Here is a 22,430-nt window from a genome sequence, read left to right as displayed (position 1 = left end):
GAGTCCAGACCGGCCCTGGCCGAGGAGTGTCTTGGCTCTGCTGCCCTGTGGGGGTGGAGGAAGCACCTTACACTCTGCATGCTTAATTAATGTTTTTATTTGGGAAGCTCAGTGTTTAAGAGTGGGCAGAGAGAATGGTAGGCTTAGAATGCAGTCTGGGGATATGGGAGAGGGAGAGTGGGATGCTTCAACCCTAAATCTTTTAAGATTTTTTTGTGTATATATGAGGGCTTCCCTCATTGTTCAGTTGGTAAAGGATCCGCCTGCAATGCAGGAGCCCCAGTTCGATTCCTGGGTCAGGAAGATCCCCTGGAGAAGGGATAGGCTACTCACTCCAGTATTCTTGGGCTTCCCTTGTGGCTCAGCTGGTAAAGAATCTGCCTGCCATGCGGGAGACCTCGGTTCTATCCCTGGGTTGGGAAGATCCCCGGGAGAAGGGAAAGGCTACCCACTCCAGTATTCTGGCCTGGAGAATTCCATGGACTGTACAGTCCATGGGGTCGCAAAGAGTTGGACACGACTGAGCGACTTTCACTTTCACGCAAAATGTATACATCGATGTTAATATATGATATATATACACATGTATATATAAATACATTCATATTTTGCATATGTGTAATATATATGCAAAATGTATGCATGGACATATGTGCAAAATATATGTGCATATATAATACATGCACATACGCATATAAATAGCTTCCCAGGTAGCTTTAGTGGTAAAGAACCCACCTGCCAATGCAGGAGATTTAAGAGACAGGGATTCAATCCCCGTGTCGGGAAGATCCCCTGGAGGAGGAAATGGCAACACACTGCAGTATTCTTGCCTGGAGAATCCCCATGGACAGAGAGGATCCTAGCAGGTTATGGTCCATGGAATGGCAAGAGTTGGACACAACTGAAGCAACTTAGCCCGTAGCACTTGTATATAAATAATTCCTTTCATATATTTGCATATCTATGCTATATACGCATATCCATATATCCATGCAAAACTATATATGCAGTTTATATACATAGTTTTGCAGGTAGATCAACCAAATGGAATTATACCGCAAGAATGCTTTTGTGCCCAGTTCTCTTTCGTTTTTCTCTTCTGTGGCTGGCCTCTCGTGCCATGACCACGGACCTGCAGACCGCAGTACAGTCTATGTCGCAGGTGGTGCCCACTTTATTCAGTCAGGCCCAGATGGATTTGGGACACACAGGTTGTTTCCAGTCTTTTTGCCTCATAAAGAACGCGACAGTAAACATCACCTGCATAATCAGAGTGACCTTTCGAAGTGGGGCGACAGGGATGCAGGCGAAGAGCCCGTGCAGCACAGGATTTGATTAAATCCCTCTGGTGTCACCGAACCTTGGCGTGAGCACATATGCACCCACGCGGGCAAGTCTCTTATTTTCTCTGAGCCTCCGGTTCTCCCTTGTGTAAAAGGTATGCAACCCTCATCCACCATTCCGAAATCCACAAAGCCCTCCCTCATTTGTGGCAAAACTACCCTCTCCCAGTGTGCTGACAGGAGGTTATTAACAGTATGGTAACAGTATTACCGTATGGTTCATGCACTTTGCTGCAGAAATGGTAATACATTTGTGGTTGCCTTTCAACAGTACTTACCCAGGTTTGGGAGTGTTTTTTCAAAGTTATCATCCCCCAAAGGGCCTTTTTCACTCTCTGTGTTTTTTTTTTTTTTTCGCCTACACTGTGCAGCTTGTGCGATCTTATCTCCCTCCCAACCAGGGATCGAACCCGTGCCCCCTGCAGTGGAAGCCCGGAGTCCTAACCACTGGACCGTCAGGGAATTCCCCTGAAGGACGCTTTTGTAACATTTTTTCTTACTTGCCTTTCCATGAAATTTTAATATCATAGATACTATTGTATATCTGTATGTGTGCATGGGTGCGTGCTCAGTTGCTCAGTTGTGTCCCACTCTTTGCCATCCCATGGACTATAGCCCTCCAGGCTCCTCTCTGTCCGTGGGATTCTCCAGGCAAGAATACTGGAGTGGGTTGCCATTTCCTTCTCCAGGGGATCTTCCGGACCCAGGGGTTGAACCCACGTCTCCTGCATTGGCAAGCGGACTTTTTACCACTGAGCCACCTGGGAAGCCTCTCTGTACGTGTACTATATGCATATCTGTGCTTTATACCTTATATTTATAAGGTCCCCACCAAGAACCAGTTTCTCTGTAGAGAATGCATGGACCTAGACCAGTGATTCTCAACCAGGGGTGACTTTGCTCCCCAGGGACACTTGGCAATGTCTGGAAACAGTTTGGGTTGTCTTGGCTGTGGGGAAGGGGTTATAGGTAGCATCGGTGAGTACAGACCAGGAATGCTGCTGGCTTCCTCCAGGGCACAGCGAAAGCCCTTCCTCCTACAGTGTGCCAAACTTGCTAGATTGGGAAACCCTCCTCTAGATTCTGCTGGGGCTACCTCCCAATATACAGTATGTCTGCTTGTTGCCTTGCCAAAAATCTGAGTTGTCCCAAGTTTGGAATGCATCTGGTCCCTGGTTTAGGAGTTGGGATGCCAAAACCCACCTCCCAGATTGGTGAGAGGACCGTTTGGGGGCTGATGTGCTAAAGTGTGTTTCTTGCCACCTGGTTGTGGTCCGTGCTCACCCAGGATGAGCCAAAGTGCCCGGGTGCTCAGGGTCCCATGCCTGGATGCTGTCTGCACCTTGAGCAGGTCCTGCTAACTGGGTCCTGCCCCAAGGGTGCTCAGGGCTTTATCCAGCATGCCCAAAAGCTTGCATCAGCACCACCTTCTTCCAAATGGGCCTGTTGTTTCATTTGTAGGCTTTGACCAAGGTGCGCCGTCTGTCTGAACACGTCTCTGGGCTCGGCCAGCTGCCAGTGGTAAACTGGCCTGGAGCCATGCGTGGGCCCGGCTCCTGTGTCCTGGAGCTCCCGACAGAGGCTTCCAAGCTCTCTCACCCACTTGTGACCCAGTGAGTCAGGTGATGTGCGGACAGGACCCTGCAGCAGGCAGTTCTGCCCCGACCTGGGTGCCGCCGCTATGAGTTGGCCAAAGAGACACCGTCCACCAAGCGTTTTCCAGGGCCTCTGGCTTCCCAAGGGCTGGACTAGAAGGCAGGGGTGGATGGAGCTGAGCTGTGAGTTAGAACAGGCAGCACCCTGGACCCTGGGCAGGGCCTTTGAACAAAACCACAGACTGGGCTGGGCACCAGGGGGAAACAGAGCCCTTGGCTCTGTGAACGATGCAACGGCAGCCCGACTGGTTTTCCTCCCGCACCAGGGCAGGCGTTTATCAACAAGGGAGCCGCCAGGCCCAGCGATGGCAGAGAGCTCCCAGCTCAGCCCCTGCCTCACCCCACTCCGGGGGGGTCGCAAGCCTCCCCTGCAGGGCCGCTCTGCAGGGTGGATGGCAGGCACAGGGCTGTCCTGTCCACAGCGTAGCCCGCTCTTCATAAAGGCGGCATCCGCTTCTCCCTAAGGCTGTCCCGGCGTCTGCGCTGTCTTCTCCCTTCTCCCCACCTGTTCAGTTGAATCCACTTTTCAAGGCCTGGGCCATGTCACGTGCCCTCTCAGCTGCCCCGCCCCCCGCCCCGACCCCCTGTGCCCACTCTCTTCCCCCTCTGTCAGGAGCCCCTTGGTACTTCAGGTACCTGGGACAGGAAATCATTTTCATTTCACTTATTTCTTTATTCAGTTGTGGCCATGCTGTGTCTTCGTTGCAGTTTGCGGGCTTCTCGTTGCCGTGGCGGGCACACGGGCTCCGGGGTACGCGGGCTCCGGGGCGTGCGGGCTCCGGGGTACGCGGGCTCCGGGTCACACAGGCTCCGGGTCACACGGGCTCCGGGGTACGCAGGCTCCAGGGCACGCGGGCTGCGGGTCACGCGGGCTCCGGGTCACATGGGCTCTGGGTCATGCGGGCTCCGGGGCACACGGGCTCCGGGGTACGTGGGCTCCGGGGTACGCGGGCTCTGAGTCACACGGGCTCCGGGGTACGCAGGCTCCGGGTCACACGGGCTCCGGGGCGTGCGGGCTCCAGGTCAACGCGGGCTCCGGGGCGTGCAGGCTCCGGGTCACACAGGGTCCGGGTCACACAGGCTCCAGGGCGTGCGGGCTCCGGGGCACGCGGGCTCCCGGGCGTGCGGGCTCCAGGTCACACGGGCTCCGGGGCGTGTGGGCTTCAGTAGTTGCGGCACACGGGTTTAGCTGCCCCACAGCATGCGGGATCTTCCTGGACCAGTGATCCAACCCATGTCCCCTGCATTGGCAGGCGGATTCCTAACCACTGGACCACCAGAGAAGTCCCCAGGGAAATTATTAATCATGGGGCCCAGGGTGATCAAGGAGCTCCCTGATAGCTCAGCGGTAAAGAACCCGCCTGCAGTGCAGGAGCCGAAGGAGATGTGAGTTCCATCCCCAGGTCAGGAAGATCCTCTGGAGGAGGAAGTGGGAACCCACTCCAGTACTCTTATCTGGAGAATCCCATGGACAGAGGAGCCTGGCGGGCTGCAGTCCACAGGGTCAGAGTCAGACATGACTAGGAACGAGCACACGGGTGACCACGGGGATGTTCTAAGGTAGGACTGTCTGCCCCTCATTCCTAGTAAACCTTTCCATCAGAGAGAGCTTTGACATCATTCCACATCAGCACTTAGAATTCTGCTTCATTGTTCTTAATGGCAGGACAGGTGCCCTTGCAGGGATAAACCTGTTTACATGTGCCCTTACGAAAAAACACCTGGGATGTGCTTGCTGTTAACTGAAATCCATGCTGTCGCTATGAGCATCCTAGGGTTTGTGAGTTGATGCGTGTGTGTATTTGTGTGTGTGTGTTACGTTATCTGTGTTTTGTGTATTTTGTGTGTTTGTGTGTTTTCTGTGTATATGTGCATGTTTGCGTTTGTGTGTGTGTGTGTATTTATGTATTTTTTTGTGCACATGGTAAAGAATCCGCCTGCCAATGCAAGAGCCACAGGAGACGCGGGTTCGATCCCTGGGTCGGGAAGATCCCCTGGAGAATAGAATGGCAACCCACTCCACTATTCTTGCCTGGCAAATCCCATAGACAGAGGAGCTTTGGTGGGCTACAGTCCATATAGTCACGAAGAGTCTGACATGATGGAGCAATGGAGCACGTGTTTGTGTATATGTTTGCATGTGTGTTTATTTGTGTTGTATGCATCTGGGTGTGTTTGTGTGTGTGCACGCATGTGTGTGTACCCGCTGGGTGATCACCAAAACCAGGGGTGGTGGAGCAATGTTGTGACCCCGCAGTGTGCCCACAGCCTCAGCTGGGGCAGAGGTGGTGGCTGAGGCCTGCCAGGGAGAGATCCTGCAGGATCTGGGGTCCTGGGGCCGCAGAGAGACACACCAGCTCCCTGCTTCCTCCCCGGTTCACACTGACACATCAAGGCTGCAGTTCTGTCACCAGACAAGCTGAGCCCTCGCCTGAAATAAACATGAGAGAGATGTTTTGACATGTGATGTTTCAAAAAAAAAAAAAAGAGTCAAATTTGCCTGAGAGACTGTTTTAAGAATCTTTCCAAGAGGAGCCGAGTCAGGGTGGGTGGGACAGATCCCCTGAAGAGGAGATGCTCGGAAACATGAATTCTATATTCACATGGAATTGTACATTTTTAACGTTTATTTTTAAAAGCTACCAACCGCAAGTGTTACAAAATACAAAAAGAAGTGGAATTTTAAAACCGTGTCCCCCTCTCTCCCCCACCCCCCGTCACTCGGTTCCCCTCCCAGAGGCAAGTGTGATGACAGTTTTGCTGTTCCTCCTCACAGACGCTGTGCATTTCCAAATATTTACACATATACCCTTCCCCTCTCCACCTGTTGTTTCCAGCCTTGCCTTATTCACTTGACAGTGTGTCTTGGAAGTCATTCCATATCAGGACACATGTATCTTCCTCATTCTTTTCAACAGTTGAAAAGTATTCCACGCTATGGTTGGTCCTGTAATTTTAAAACATAAAGATACATTGGGGAAAAAACCACATTCCTTTTTCTCTCGACTCCTCTTTAACCTTAGAACTGTAGGCCTTTTATTAATAGAACTTTAGGCTGAAAAGGAATTTGAATTGGTCTGTGTAAAAGCATCTCAGGACTTCTAGAATGTTCTAAGCGCTTTCCTCTCCCTCTGCAGGAAGGTTCCTGGTTATCTAGGGCGGGTGGGGGTTGGTTGTCCTCCATTCCTGGGCCAGTCTCTTTCATTTGCACCTTAAAAAAATATCATCGTCACCAGACTGCTTTCAGTGTTTGTCAGCACACTGAACGGGGTGTCTTAGAAGAAAGATTAGTTTTTAAAAAGTAACAAATTAAAATTTAATAGCATATATAAGAACAGTCCTGGGATATACAAAGAAGCTTTGAATAGATCACAATACTGTTCATAGCATGAGAAAGGGGACCAGGGATCATCTGTGGATTGTTCATTCGCTGACTCATTCATTCATTCACGCACTCATTCATTCATTCTAGACCATTCACTCATTCTAGACCGTTCATTCACAGACCGCCGTCGGGGCTGTGTCCTGCCTTGATGCCAGGGTCTGAGGGTGAACAGACCGCGTTGCCTGCCCTCAGGGAGCTCACAGTCCGACAGTGAGCACAGGTGCCCCGTGGGGTCCCAGGAGAGACCCAGGCCTGCTCGAGTGGAGGCCTCTGGGAGGAGCTGATGCCTGTGCCATGCTTCAGGGCCTCGTTCTAAGCAGGCCTGGGGTGGATGTTCCTGGGTGCAGTCACAGCGGGACTTAGTGGGATGGGGCTTCACTGGCCATAGACTTGGAGCCACCTGGGTTTGAATCGGGCTCCTTCACCCAGTCCTGAGACCCTGGGCAAGTGGCTTCACCTCCCTGGGCCTCAGTCTTCCCATCTGCAAAGTGGGGCTACCTCTTAGAAACCCTGCCTCTTAGGGTTGTTGGGAGGATGAATCGCGGCAGCTGGGTACACAGAGCGGGCAGTATCAGCGTCCTTTCCCGTTGTCCCTGTCCACCTGTGAAATGGGCATGTTAAAGCGTCGACTCGGGGCTTTAATTGGACGGCACACTTAAGGAACCTGACTTGGTGCCGGGCGCGCAGTGGGTGCTCCTTATGTGTGTTCCCAGTCATCACTTCTTGCATCGTCTCCTTACTCACCTCCGACACCCAGAGCGCAGGGTGCCCATCAGGCTTCCGGAGTCTGGGAGCCCCCAACCCCAAGGCCAGCAGGAGCCCGGGCCCCCCAGCTCAGCTGTCCTTTCTGTTTATAGACTCGGAGGTGGATGCGGTGGGGGGCGCCAGGAAGCACCCCCACTCCCTGGCGGCCGGCAGGGCCCTCCGTGCCGTAACCAGGCACGCCTCCTGAGGGCCTGCTGCCAGCACGGCTTCCTGCACTTCCGGTGACACACTTGTCCCGTGGAGACAGCGTGTCTCTGCCAGACCTGTCGTTCTGCAGCCTGCCCACCCAGCTCGGCCCTGGGGAGGGCGGGTGTGCTGGAAGAGCCCGTGCCTGGCTCACTGTGGGACGCAGGAGAGCAGCTGGCTCATGTCGGGGTCAGGGGAGACAGTGAGGGAGCCGGGGAAGACAACCCCTTTGCTCTCAGCTGCGTGATGGAGCAGTCAGGCCTCCTTAGGGTGTCGTAGCACCTCGTTAGACTGCTGACCCGACGCTTTGGGGAACTCAACAGTGGGTGTTATTTATTGTTGTCATCACCATCATCTCAACTGGAATTTGGTCCTTCTCACGTGCCTGGCGTGTGCAGCTCTCACTGGACATTTTATAAGGTTCTCCCAACACCCCCACCCCCATTTTACAGATGGGAAAATCGAGGTTTGAGAGATTTGCTCACAGCTACCAAAAGGCAGAGTTTGCCTCCCACCTGCCAGTCTCAGAGCCTGCGCCACCTCCAACTCATCGGAGCCTCCCTCTCTGTGCCCGTGTCCACGTGTTTCATGGTCCCGGTTGTGTTCTCTCGGTTTCTGTCTTGCTCTCTCTCTGTCTTGGCTGTAACCCCCATCCAGGCCACCACAATGTGCCACACCTGGCCACACCTGGCTATACCTGCCTACACCTGGCCACACCTAGCCACACCTGGCCAGACTGCGTAACTGTTCCCAGAGCGCACTGAGAGGGGTCAGAAACCGATACTCCCCCGGGAAGCACCACCTCCAAGCCACTGGGGGTGGGGGGACACTGTGGGCTCCCAGAAGCCATCAGTTGTGCCGACACCTCCTAGCTGGGACCCAAGTCCCCAGGGAGGGACGCCACGTGGGGTTTGCTGCCGGCATCAGGAGTTCTGAGGGCTCTGTGCCGTCCCCTTCCTGCCCATTTCCTTCTGACCCGACTGCCTTACCTTGCTCTCCTTCTCCTCGTTTTCCCCATTCCTCCCCACCCTCCTTCCTTCCTTCCCCTTCAGTGAGCACGTGCTCTGTGCCAGGTCCTGTGACTAAGCACCGAGAAGCCAATGTGGCAAGACGCAGGTCTCCTCTTGGAGGTCGTGTGCATTGGGAGGAACAGGTACCCAAGGACCCATCCAAGTGCTAAGAACCCCCGGCCAAGGCCCCAGGCTCGGCGGGACCAGGACAGGACCTAGGCTTGGCCGGGGAAGCTGCTCCCAGGGGCTGCCACTCGCTGCCCTTGGCCAGGCGATGAGTTGGGCAGCAGGCCTGGGCTGTGACAGTGCCCGAGTGTGGCTGCAGCACAAAGGAGGGGTGAGGAGGTGGACACCGGGCCCCGCAGCCACAGTGGGGCAGCCAGGGTTTTAAGATAAGAGCTCAGGCGGCTTCCCTGCTGGTCTAGTGGTTAAAACTCTGCACTTCCAATGCATCGGGTACGGGTTCAATCCTTGATCAGGGGGCTAAGACCCCACATGCTTTGTGGTGAGACAAAAAAAAGTAGATAAGAGCCTGGAGTTGGGGGTCCAGGTAGATAGGAGACCCCTGGGGGACTCGGCCCAACCTCAGCCTGCCGCCTGCCTCCTTCTCCCCTCCCTGGGCCTGAGACCCCACCTGGGTGCAGCTTAGACTGCCCTGTGGTGACCAGGCACAGGCCAGGGACTCAGGACACCTGGATTCTCGGCCTAGCCTGGCATCCTTTGCCCTTGGTTTTCCCATCTGTGAAATGATCACTGAAGGCCCCACGGAGCTCTCCATATCGAGCCAGAGCTGGGAGAATGCAGCAGTTTGGGGGAGCACTTTAGGGCCTGAGTGTCAGGCAGACCCGAACCCCAGCTCCACCCACCTTCTGTGTGGCCTGGGGCGTGTCAGGTCCCCTCTCTGGGCCTCAGTCCCCTCTGCTGTGAAATGACAGTTCCCGCAAGTCCCTAGGCTTCCTGTTGAGGAGCCTGCGACGACAGAGTGAAAGGCTGGGGTATTCAGCCGTGCTGACCGTAGTGTCAGCCCTCAACGTTGTTGCTGTTACCGCTCAGCCGTGGTGCAGGTCTGATCCGGGCACAAGGCAGGGAGGTTCCGCCAGGCCCTGGGGGCACTGAGCCAGTGTCACCCTCGACAGCGTGGCCCCGTGGCCCTGGGGCACCCTGCACAGCTGACAGTGTCCAGTTGCAGAGGGGGAGGGAAATTGCTCCGATTTGCTCCGTCAGCTGCGGGCCACCCAGCACCTCCCTGACTCAGGCTCCTTTCCTAGACGGATGTGTCAGACACCCCCAAATACATGCAGGGGTCATGTTTTCCCTTACCGTCACCCCCTCCCTAACGACACAGCCTTTTCTGCTTAAGGAGCTCACACCTGTTCCGTGCGAAAAAAAGTTATTTTCAGAAACATATTCTTCCAGCAAATATTTAGTCAACAAGTACTCCAGGCCCGGTGTGGTTCTAAATGCTGGGTGCAGCAGTGGGTGAAAGAGTCCCCGTTTTCATGCAGCCAACAGTCTAAAGGGTATCAGGGAGCAGTCAGCCACCTGGGTTGTTTTTTTTTTTTTAATATTTATTTATTTGACTGTGCCGGGTCTTAGTTGCAGCATGTGGGATCTAGTTCCCAGACCAGAGATGGAAACCTGGCCCCCTGCATTGGGAGCTTGCAGTATTAGCCACTAGACCACCAGGAAAGTCCCCAGCCACCTGTTTTATAAATAAAGTTTTATTGGAACACAGACATCATCTGTGCTGCTGACATGGTAACGACAGCAAAGCTGAAGCTGAGACAGAGACCCTGTGGCCCACAAAGCGCCAAATATTTATTATCTGGCCCTTGATAAGAAGAGTTTGCTGGGCTCTGGTAGAGATGAACAAATGAAGAGCCCTCTTCTGATTTGTTCTTAAATGGGGATGTGTACCATATGATAGAGTTGCAGGAATGGTTTAATGAATTTTATTGAATTTTATCATCTGCTGATACTGGGATCCAGAATCACAAGTGTGGATCCTAAATAAAGTCATCATCAATAATAGAGAGACAGGGACTTCCCTGGTGATTGAGACTCCATGCTTCCACTGTGGCCGGATGGGGCACGGGTTTAATCCCTGAACGGAGAGCTAAGATCTCACACGCTGCACGGTGGTGTGGCAAAAAAAAAAAAAAAAGCCCATTTCCTCACTACAGGTAGTATCACTGGTAACAGTTTTCTCTGAAAACTTCCAGAGATCTCCTTTCCTATTCTCACACACATTTATACATCTGTCCTCACAAAGCTGGTATCACAACACGTGCGCTGTTTTTTCACTTACATGTAATAAGGGGATCTGACTTTGGGGGAAAAAATACGATTGTTTGCTCGGATAAGTCAGACAGCTTTCTGTGATACTCAGTAGTCTTTCTGAGCATCCTTCTCCTTGGCTGTGCTTATTCCGCCACATGGATATTTCATCCTTGTATTTCACTGATGAACTCCTCAGGTGGGCAGGTGCCCCGTATGCTACTGGAGAGGAGTGGACAAATGACTCCAGAAAGAATGAAGAGATCACCAAAGAGACCCTGATGCTGGGAAGGACTGAAGGTGGAAGGAGAAGGGAACGACAGAGGATGAGGTGGTTGGATGGCATCACCAGCTCGCTGGACATGAGTCTGAGCAAGCTCTGGGAGTTGGTCATGGACAGGGAAGCCTGGCGTGCTGTAGTCCAGGGGGTCGCAAAGAGTCAGACACAGCTGAGCGACTGAGCTGAACTGATATTTCACTGATCCCTGTCTTGTTGGATGTTTAGGATGATTCCAGTATTTGCAATATTTCGCGATCTTTGTGCTCCCTTGGGGGAGCATCCGTGTTCACAGATCTTAGCGAGCATGTCTGATGATTCTCTTGAGATAAATTTCTGGAACTAAACTGGCTGAGTCAAGGGTGTGCACGTTTTAAATTTCAGGACATGTGTTACAGCTTGTTTAAACACAGCCCTCAAAGGCGTCTGTTAGGCTGGTCTCCCCAGCCTGGGTGTTAGAAATCTGTCTATCATCTGTCCTGGGCTGGGGCAGTCGTGTTTGTCCGTAAGACAAGGGCCCAGAATTTCCACCTACCACCAGCTCGGGGGCTTGGCGACCTAGTCCGAGTGAGTGGTTTTTATCTTATTAATTATCATTATTATCATTTTGCCGTGCCTCACTGCATGTGGGATTTCAGTTCCCTCATTAAGGACCGAACCCGCACTCCCTGCAGTGGAAGGCGTGGAATCTTGACCAGCGGACCACCAGGGAAGGCCCCATGCAGGTGGTTTTTAAATTCGCCAAGTTCTCGTTTTTAATCTCGTCAAGTTCGCCTTCTTAGAGCATTTTAACATGCATTTCCTCACGTGAGCCTCTTGAAGGAAAAGGCTGGGGCGGGTGTGTGTGTGCGGAAGAAGCCCAAACCTGGGTTCCAGGCTCACCACAAGCAGCCTATGCCTCTGACTTTATCATCTGAAAAAGTTTCTCATCTGAAAAGGCCAACCAGATGGACTCAGAGGAGTCCTTGGAGATCTAAATGTTACGTTGTGATGACCTCGTGTGGCAAATGGCAGCTAAAATTTGGATTGTGGCTGTTTGCTATCCATCAGGAGTACATGCCGAACGGATGGGGGGAGCTAATTTGGACGCACGTGTTCCTCAGACAACTCTTCTCTTTAGCCATCCTGTATTTTCAGACCGCCTTGTAGATACGTACTCCCCTGCAGGCAGTGGGGGTTTTTATGGCAGCCTGTGAGGCAAAGCTGATTTGGAAAAACACCCTACCTTAAAGCTAATTTTAAAAACCTGACTTTCAGCAAGTTCTAGAGAGTTTTGGACCCTTTCTGTGGTCTTGTTGAGGCCTTGTGGCCCTGAGAGTGAAGATCAAGGCTTGCTGACTTGAAGGACCGCCAGGGTCTGTCACAGTGAGACACGAATACTGTGCACAAGCTGACCAGCAGGACAGAAGGAAGTGCTGACAGACAGGCTGCTTGCTCACTGACAAGATGAATTCCCTTAGATGACCCCAGCCCCGGGATACTCCAGATTTGGGGGTTCAGTGTTAAGACGTGGTGAACGAGATGGCATTCAACCAGATACTTAACATCTGCTTTGTCCAGACACTAAGGTCGAGAGAGGTTAAGTAACCTGCCCAAGGTCACACAGCCACCATGCGATGGAGCCTGGCTTCAAATCCAGGCATCCTGGCTCCAGAGATAGTACTTGTCCAAGGGAGAATGAAAAGAAACAGGTCAATTATAATGAATGTATTATGGGATGTTCTACAGCTGTGCTCTTCACTGGAAACTTTCTGCCATGACGGACATGCACTGTATCCCTGCTGCTCAATATGGTAGCCACATGTGGCTACGGAGCCCTTGAAATGTAGTTAGAGCCACTGAAGAACTGGATTCTTTGTAGTTCTCAAATTTTAATTAATGTAAATAGCCACGTGTGGCTATTGTGTTGGACAACATAGGTGTAGAGACCTGAAGTCTAGGGAATGGGAGCTGGGGGCTCCTGAGCCAGCCTTGGGTGAGGGGGAGTTCAGGGAAGGCTTCCTGGAGGAAGAGCCAACGAAGCTGAAGCTGAAATCTGAATGAGAGCCAAGAGGTGGTGGCTGCTTCAGCAGGTCCCGAGGTGAAGGAGGGCTGGAGCAGCCAGGAAGAGGGGTTGGGAGGATCTGGGGGTGGGAGAGGGACAGCAGACAGTGGAGAAAGAGCCCCACCAGTGAAGGTCCCGCAAGCCATCCTTCCGGTGTTTGGACTTCACTCTGGGGAGCCATGGAAGGGTTTTGAGCAAGGACCCTGCAGGCTTTGAGTTCAGCCTTGGGAATTGTTACGGGAAAAGAATGTCTGAGAGGGGATCAGAGGTGAAGGAGGCAGGGGAGCCCCAGAGCTGGCCGGGGTTGGACGGAATGTTCCCAAGGGAGACTTTGAAGGGCTTGGAGGTTGACCCGACATGGGGGTGAGAGTGGCGGGGGAGTGGGGACGCTGCCTTCCAGAATCCCGAGTCTGGCTTTAGCAGTGCGGGCAGCAGACCTCCCTCCCTGCCTTCAGGGATTCCACATCCCTGAGCATGAGTCTTAAAGCTCTGCAGGAAGGCCCTCAAATGGGGACACGCGGAGGCCCATGTGTTTTTGCTGAGCACATATACTCCTCCACCCCCAGCCTGCCTCCCAGAGCCTGCCAAAGGAGGTCAGGAAGTGTTCCCCTGCCTCCTGCCCTGATTCCATGCTCAGCAGCTTTGGAAGCTTGCCGTTCCGATTTCCAGGGGCCCTTGCTCCCTCACTCATCACTCAGAGATCCCCGTCTCTTGGGGTTTTTTTGTTTGTTTGTTTAGCTGCCCTGGGTCTTAGTTACAGCATGCAAGATCTTTAGTTATGGCATGCAAACACTTGGTTGTAGTATTCAGGATCTAGTTCCCTGACCAAGGATCGAACCCTGGCCCCCCTGCACCGGGACCGCAGCTGATAAGTCCTGGGAGCACTGAAGATGGAGAGAAGTTTGGCCAGGGGCAGGGGGTACCCACACAGGACCCGGGAGAGTGACCCCCTTCACCCCAGTTTGCCCGGCTTCAGCTCCAACAGCCTTGCCTCCTGCGACGTCTTGGGCAGACCTGGACGGCTGGTCACTCTAGTTCTCAGCGCAGACGTTTGGACCCGTCTCTGAGAGCAGTAGGGAGCCTGGGTGGGTTTGAGCAGGGGGCGATGCAGCATGATTTATCAGCTGGATAGGCTGATAAATAGGTTTATCAACTGGACCAGGTTCTGAGCATTTGCCCCTGATAGAAACCTCTGGCTTGTCCTTGCAGGATCAGCTGAAGCAGTGTTTCTCCAGGCGGACCCCCGAGGCCAAGGACACCGACACCCTCGTGCAGGAAACCGACAGTCAGTATGGGACGTGGCCGGACCAGCGCCAGAGCGGGGAGAGGTGAGCAGTGTGGGGCAGGACCTCTCAGGGGGAGTCAGGGCCCCCATCTGCCTCCTGATTTCTCCGTTACTAGGGAGAACCTGTTTTGTCTGTAACAGGTTGTTGTACAATAAAAACAGAAGTTTAGAAAGTACAAAAAAAAAAGATTTTAAAATGATATAGGAAATATCCAGAATAGGCAAATCCACAGGGACAGAGGAGACCAGATTTCCTCCTGGGCGGATGAAGATGTTCTTAAACCAGAGTGGTGATGATCACAGAGCATTAAAAAGGAAAGTGAAAGTCGCTCAGTCATGTCTGACTCTTTGCAACCTCATGGACTATACAGTCTGTGGAATTCTCCAGGCCAGAATACTGGGCCTGGGGTGGGTAGCCTTTCCTTTCTCCAGGGAATCTTCCCAACCCAGGGATCAAACCCAGGTCACCCGCATTGCAGGCAGATTCTTTACCAGCTGAGCTTCAAGGGAAGCCCACAGCATTATGAATGCACTAAATGCCCCTACTGGCAAATTTCTTTTTTTTTTTTTTTGGCAAATTTCATATTACATGTTTCACCACCATAAAAAAAAAATTGCAAAGAAAATGAAAACCAACTGTAATGTCAGGACACAGGTATCACTTTCATTGGTGTTTTGGTTGTCTTTCTAGACTTTTTTTTCTATGTATATATATTGTGTGTTTATAAACAGAGGAACATATTACACATACTGCTTCATAAGCTATGTCAGCATTTAGGATCATCACTATTAGTGGCGTGGAGGGCCCCTCAGGTGTCCGCCCGGCTGGGAGGGAATGTTGTAATGACTGTGCAGAAGCCTGAAGGTTACCCAGCATCACCTGGATTCAGGAGGCGGGCAGGCCTGAATTCCAGCTCCGTTCTGGCTGGCTGTGGGGCCTGGGTCATTTAGCTTTATTTGCAGATTTCACGAACTCCTCTTCTGTAGAAAGGGTGCGTGTGTGTGTGCTTAGTCACTCAGTTGCTTCCGACTCTGTGTGACCCCATGGAACTGTGGCCCGCCAGGCTCCTCTGTCCATGGGATTCTCCAGGCAAGAACACTGGAGTGGGTCGCCTTGGCCTCTTCCAGGGGATCTTCCCTCTCTGGGAAGGTGTATTGCAGGTGAATCCTTAACCCACTGAGCCACCTGGGAAGGCCATGTAGAAAGGGAATGATGCTTATAAAAACAGCCAAGATGTATTAAGCGGACAGGCCGAGCACTGTTGTAAGCTCTGAAGCAGAACGTCTAATTCTGCGGTCCCACCTTGCAGAGATGAAGACTGAGACTTGGGGTGGGCGGGAGGGCACCTTGTGTTCGCAGCTGGCGTCTCTCCCGGCACTTAGGCGCAGGAGGAGGAGTTCGATGCTTTGCATTTGTTCATCATACCTGTTCTTTGTTTTAAACATGCAGTTTTTCTTCTTGCCCTTGGGTGGGATCAAACGCAGTAGCAGCTTTGTGGACACCAAGGGTGGGCTTGCCATGTTCTCAGTTCAGCTTCCCCACCCGAGGGCTGCAGGATCGCACGGCATCGTAAAGCCAGGGAGATCTGTGTCAACCCCAGTGTGGCCACTTACTGGCCGTGTCACTGTGTGTCTCAGTTTCCTCACCTGTGGGTATTGTGCCCAGGGATATGGCGTGTCCATGGCTCTAATGGACTCAGACCCGGATATGGGGTGTCCATGGCTGAGCTGGGCTCAGACCCAGGTCTCCCAGCTCCTTCCCCTGCTCCCTACCCCAGTCAGGAGTGGCCACACCCCTCCACTGACTTATGTCCCATAGCTGTCATCGGTACCCAAGTTGGGGGGAGGTCAGTGAAATTAGAAATGGGTGGGCTTCTCTGGTAGCTGAGCCGGTAAAGAATCTGCCGCAACACAGGAGATCATGGTTTGATTCCTGCGTCAGGAAGTTCATCTGGAGAAGGGATAGGCTGCTCACTCCAGTATTCATGGGGTTCCCTGGTGGCTCAGAGAGTAAAGAATCTGCCTGCAATACAGGAGACCTGGGTTCGATCCCTGGCTTGGGAAGATCCCCTGGAGGAGGGCATGGCAACCCACTCCAGTATCCTTGCCTGGAGAATCCCCAAGGACAGAGGAGCCTGGCGGGCTACAGTCCATTGGGTCACAGAGAGCTGGACACGACTGAGCAAGTAAACACACAAGAAAAGAAAAAGGGACGCACAGGTTTCTAATAGTACACATGAAGGGCGTTTCGTTTTCTTTCCTAAGCTGTGATATACGGTGAGTTAATGAGCTTACTTAAATTTCACTAGAATGTTCCTGCAGGAGCACAGAACTGCGAGTCTGGAAGCCTGGGTCCTGGTTTTGCTGTCACTGTCTGACCCTGGGAGGCCCCTCTCCTCTGGGCCTCTATCTTCCCAGCTCTTACAGGGAGAAGGGGAAACCCGGCCACTGGCATCTCCACCTGCCCCCGCCCCCGCCCCCGTGTCCTGGTATCGCTTGCCCCCTCGTGTCTCTCGGAGGTACTGCAGCTCCTCCTCCCAGAAAGGGCCCAGGCGCGGCTTTACTCCCAGCCCTGAGCAGCAGCGCCACCTGCTGCCCCGTCGGTGGTATTTCCCTCATTTTTTGTGGCTCTGCCTCAGTCCTACCCGACGCCCCAGCGTCCTGCTTATTCCAAGTAACGAAATCTGTTGAGAGCTGACAAAAAGCAGGCTGTGCTCCCTGAGAGAGACACCAGCACACCTGGGTTGACAGCTCTGCCCAAGGGTGAAGTTCGGGGGTCTTCTGGGGCCGACCCTCCGATCAGGGACGTATTGTCTGGTGTGCTGGCCCCCTCCTTCCTTAAGATGAGTCTTTCCTCTGCTCTTGACTTTGGGGTCTTTTTAGGAGAGGAGCAGGGAGCCTATTTAATTTTAATGGCTTGATTTATTTATAAATCTTCTATCTTTTGTGGTTCCAATTATCTGAGTGGTACTCGGAATACATTATCGTGGGCAGAAATTCCAGGAGGAGAGAGGGGGTCATGGACCTGGATTCTAGGGTCAGGTCTGCCCCTTTGGGCAAGCCTTTTAACGTCTTTCTGCCTCGGCTTCCTCATCTTTCGCAAGTTTAATATTTAATTTCATGAGTTAATCCTATCCTGTGGGGAGGATGAAAAGATACAGCTTTCCGCACAGGGCCTGGCGCCTAGTAGGCGCTCAGTAAATCTTTGTCGAGGAGTGAATGAATGAATGAATGAAGCAGTGTAGGATATGCCCCACCTCTGCCCCACCGTGGGTGATGGCCAGGGACGGTCTGATCGCCATCAGCGCTGCCCGACAGAAACGCAGCACAAGCGCACACCCAGACCTGCGCATAGCTGCAGTGTTCTAGGGGCTGCATCAAGACAGCAAAAGGCAAACAGGCGAAAGTAATTGTTTTAAGATTTTTTTCCCCTTTTTTTTAAGTCTTTCTTTTTCCTTTTTTTTAAAGGCCATTTTTTGTAAAGTCTTGATTGAATTTGTCTCAATATCACTTCTGTGGGGTTTTTTGGGGGGCCATGCAGCATGCAGGATCTTAGCTCCCCAACCAGGGGTCAAACCTTCTTCACCCCTTGTACTGGAAGGCGAAGTCTTAACCACTGGACCACCAGGGAAATCCTGGCGAAATTAATTTTAACAGTATATTCTATTGAACCCAATACCCAGTGTGTGTGCTAAATCGCTTCAGTCGTGTCTGACTCTGTGCAGCATTATAGACCACAGCCTGCCAGGCTCCTCTATCCATGGGATTCTCTGGACAAGAATACTGGAGTGGGTTGCTGTGCCCTTCTCCCAGGGATCTTTCCCACCCAGGGAACCAACCCATGTCTCTCATGTCTCCTGCACTGGCAGTCAGATTAGCACCAGCTGGGAAGCCCCATTGAACCCAATAGACCCTTTATAAATACTGTCCTTGTAACATGTAATCACTATAAAGTTATTAATGTGGTATTTTATTTTTTTATTTTTTTCACTCCAAGTGTTAGGAATCAGCGTGTACTCTGTACTCTTGGCCCAGCTCAGCCCTCACTCACCTCATTGCAAGGCCCCAGCGGCCACAGGTGACCCGCGGCTCCCCTCCTGGGCAGCACAGAATTAGAGGGTCTCGAGTGGGGGAGTGGCTCCTCCCATTCCGCACCTGTCCAGGTCTTCCAGAGGCACCATGGCAGCACCTGGCCGGGCCCAGGATGGTTCTCCTCACCGGGATGTCCTGTCTCTTGTTTCCTGGCATACACAGCACACCCCACATCCTGCCTTCTGGCGCGTCCCTTCCTTGACATTCAGGTCTCAGAAGCAACCTGCCTGAAATGCCTCCCTCGCTCCCTCCCATTCTCGTAGCTTGGCCCCCGAGTCCCCGTCCCCGGACAGCAGTGCCGCCTCGGCTTGGAAGCAGCCCCCCAGCAGCCGCCTGTCCTCGCTGTCCTCCCAGACGGAAGTCACCTCGGCCGGGGGCCAGCATGACTGTCCCAGGGAGCAGCGGAGCACCAGCGTGGACCGGTCCAGCACAGACCTGGAATCCACTGACGGGATGGAGGGGCCGCCCCCACCGGACGCCTGCCCCGCAAAGAAGGTGGACGACTTCCCCTTTATCGATGTGAGTCGGTAGCTGGGAGCAGTGATGAAAACAGTCCTCTATCTCCGTTTGTTTTTTTTTTTAATGACTCAGGATGTTCTGCACCAGTCTGAGGCTGCAAGGGGGGCCCCAGGGAAATGGAACCAGGTCCCCCTCAAGCCAGCCCCTGCGTTGCTGTGGCTCCTTCCCACTTCCTCTGAGTCTGAGAAACAGACTCTGTTTGGTGACCACCAGAGGTGCATGCTCTCCTCTTAGGGAGGGCAGATCCTTTATGATTTTCATCTCTCCCTAGCTACCGCCACCCCCGACCAGCCCCCGCACCAGACACCCTCGTGGCTGGTTTGGGAAACAGCTCTGCAGACATCAACACCCTCTTCCCGCCCCCGCTGGGGAGTCTGTCACTTACCAGTTCTGGGAAATGAGTCACTGAAATTAGCTCATCATTGCTAACTTAAAAGGCCCCAGGTGACAGAATTTCTCCCAAGTGGACCTGAGAGGAAGAATCCAACTTTCACACCAGGACCTGCGCTGGCTGGGCAAAGGGACGCCCCCTGTAGGAGCAGCTCTCGGCTGTGAGCCTGGCTCAGACGCTGCTGGAACCAGGGCTGTCCGTGCCTGGGCTCCCTGAAGTCTTGCAGCCCCTCTAGGAAGGGGATACTAGTATCATTCCATTTTTACAAATAGGGGCACCTCAGCTCAGAGAGGGTAAGTCCCCTGCCTGAGGTCACACAGCTAGGAATTGAACTGACCAGGAGATGAACCCCAAGCTCCCATCTCTCACTATTGTCTCCTGGGGGATCACTGAGCCACAGCTGCCCCACCTCCTTGCTGGGCTCACCAGGGTGGTCTTCTGCACCCCTTCCAGCAGGAAAGGTGGTGATCTTGGAAACCATCACTGACCCTCCCCCTGCTTCTGCTCAGAGCATGCTGCTTGAAAACAAATGCCTGGTGTGTAGAAGGTTGCTCCACCAGCTCCCACCTGCCCCCTGAATTACTGTGGGTATAGGAAGGACCACGTTGAGAATCTCAGCTCGTGGACGCTGTGTGGAGTAAGATCTCTGTAAGGATTTAGTTAAGAGGATGTGTTCAGTTATTCATTCAACAAACAAACGTGTATTGAGCTCCCGTTAATGTCCTGCTGTAGCTCACCTGCTCGGATGATGTCACCAGGGGTGGGGGGCGGCGTTTGCATAATGTGCCAGGCACTGCGTGGGGCACGCCGGGTTCATTTGATTCTTAGAATCAGCCTACGTGGTATCCTTCATCAGGTTCCTAGGAGAATGCGGAAATGCTGGTCCACATGCCCCCTTGAATAGCATCTTGCGCCTATCAGCGCAGCCACACACCCCTCCCGGGGGTGGTGTCTTCCCTTTATGTCTCCGGAGCTTCATCTTTTCCCTCTTCTTCCCCGCCACCCCCACAGCAAACCTCAGTGCTCGACTCAAGTGCCCTCAAGACCCGGGTGCAGCTCAGCAAGAGGAGCCGCCGCCGGGCTCCCACCGCCCACTCGCTCCGGCGCAGCCGCACCAGCGAGCCGGACGGCAGGTCCGCCTGGGAGGAGGAGGCCGACAGCGCATGGATGTTCCGGGACTCCACCGGTACGCCCCGTCTCCTCCTCCGCGAGCTGCGCACTGGCTAGCCGGAACGAGTTAGAGTAAACCCTGGGAACAGCCTTCTGACTTTGAAGACTGCAGGACATCAGAACACAGTAACACCGGAAACCGTGATTTCTCATTATACCGAGCTGGTTAGGGGCTAAGCAGGAACGCTTTTTGCGGATGCTCCGTTAACTGGGGTCCACAGGTTGCAAGGGACTGAGACACAACCTTAGGATTTCAGTGTTTCCGCTTTGCTCATTATTGGAGTCACCCTTATCCTCTCTGCGGGTTTCTTGGCTGGCCTTTTCATCTAGATTCTTGAGTTGAAAGACCAGTTCATTTATTACCAGTCTTTTGGGGTTTCTGATCCATTATTCACGGCTATAGGTTTTCCTCTAAGGGCTTTCTTGTCTGCATTTCATGTCAAAACGTAAGCTGAATCTTAAAGAACAGATAAGAATTAGCTAGGGAAAGGTATTCCGGATGAAAATAGCAATGAGATCAAGGGGTCAGAGATGTGGAAAGAACGTTCTGTGGGTGTGGCGAGGCTGGGGCATGTCAAGGAGTCTCTGTAAGCAGTTCAGCCTTGCCCAAGCCGGGACTAGCAGGAATCTTTCTGGAAAGGCAGGGCCAGTTCACGGAGAACAGTGTGATTCCTGGCTAGGGAGTTGGACTTGCTCTGTAGACAGACAGCTGGAATCTCAGAGCGGTGGCTGCCGTTGACTTCGGTACCCTTTCTTTGCAACAGAGGAGAAATCCCCGAGGAAAGAAGAATCAGACGAGGAGGAGAGGACCCCCAGGGCTGAGAGGACGCCCGTCAGCAGACCTCAGAGGATGCCTGTGTTTCCCGGCGTGGACCCGGCTGCACTGAAGGTACCGGACCTCGCGCCCAGAGCTGTGCGCACCACAGGCCCGTGCTTCTCACCCGCCTCCCTCCCTCCTCGCCTCTCTCCCTCCTTGCCTCTCTCCCTCCTTGCCTTGCCGGAGGCAGGGACAGGAACAGGCCCTGCTTACAGGAGGGGGCAGAGGCCCTGCAGAGGCTGTTGGGCTTTTTCTCAAATGAATTCCGGAGTTGGCACTGGGCAGACCTCAGGCAGATCCCACTTTGGAAAGCCATGTGACTCTGGGCAAACTCTTCGACCTTTGACCTTTAGGCTACTCCTCTATAAAATACAGAAAGCCAGCCTTCACCTCAGAAATGCTCGTCCTGGAGCTTACGCCCGGTAGAGTCCAGAGCCCAGTGCACAGGCTGCCAGGCTGGTGGTGGTGGTGACGACCACTGTGGCTGGGGGCTGTGCCAGTGTTACCCTTTGGGACAAATGCCATCTGCCACCATCATAGCCCCGGCCCCCAAAGGAATTCTGTCTGGGCTCACCCTTCCAAGCCACCCCATTCCCTCCATGTTCTCCAAAAATGATGGCCTTTTTCTCCCACAAATCTGATGGTCAGAAACCCCACTGATTCACATTCACACGAGCAAGGAGCTTAGAAGACCTGGTCCTTGGCCATAGATGAACTCTTGTCTCCATCGCGGGGTTCTCGGGAAACTAGAGGGGTTGGAGGGGCCTGTGATGAGGACACCACTCAGAGTGGTGATGTGAGTTTCTGATGGTGGTTTGACCCCGATGGTCACGGGTGGCCTCTTGGACTACAGACCTGCCCTCCACGGTCAGGTAGGATGGGGCCCTTCCCCAGGCCAAAGGCAGCTTATAGACTTCACCCCTGTCTTCTCTCCCCAGGCTCAGCTGCACAAGAGACCAGACAGTCCCAACGAGACCCCTGGCTGGGCCCCTCAGCCCAAGACCCCCAAGTCTCCCTTCCAGCCTGGGGTGCTGGGCAGTCGCGTGCTGCCCTCCAGCATGGAGAAGGATGAGAGGTGAGAGTGTGGCTGACACATAAAAGTTAGGGCTTATTCATGGTACTGTTATTGTCATACAAGAGCCATGATAGAGCAGGGGTTGGCCAGCTGTAGCCCACAGGTCAAATTCAGCCCACCGTCTGTGTTTGTTAATAAA

At 53.3% G+C, this 22,430-nt stretch overlaps 1 protein-coding gene across 4 annotated transcripts in view; it reads left to right on the top strand.

Annotated features, from left to right (window-relative positions):
- KIAA1671 (KIAA1671 ortholog) overlaps positions 1-22,430 on the top strand; it is a 185,265-nt gene that overhangs the window by 152,373 nt on the left and 10,462 nt on the right. For all 4 annotated transcript variants that reach the window (XM_070385948.1, XM_070385947.1, XM_070385950.1 and 1 more), the window contains 5 exons: positions 14,152-14,270; positions 18,583-18,838; positions 20,241-20,415; positions 21,164-21,288; positions 22,155-22,291. In XM_070385948.1, the coding sequence (XP_070242049.1) occupies positions 14,152-14,270; positions 18,583-18,838; positions 20,241-20,415; positions 21,164-21,288; positions 22,155-22,291 (812 nt within the window). The remainder of the gene's footprint in view (positions 1-14,151; positions 14,271-18,582; positions 18,839-20,240; positions 20,416-21,163; positions 21,289-22,154; positions 22,292-22,430) is intronic.

This window comes from Bos mutus, chromosome 17 (genome assembly GCF_027580195.1).
Source record: "Bos mutus isolate GX-2022 chromosome 17, NWIPB_WYAK_1.1, whole genome shotgun sequence".
Taxonomy (NCBI): Eukaryota; Metazoa; Chordata; class Mammalia; order Artiodactyla; family Bovidae; genus Bos; species Bos mutus.
The sequence above is the reverse complement of the archived record's forward strand: the minus strand, read 5'-3'. Positions and strand labels throughout refer to the sequence as shown.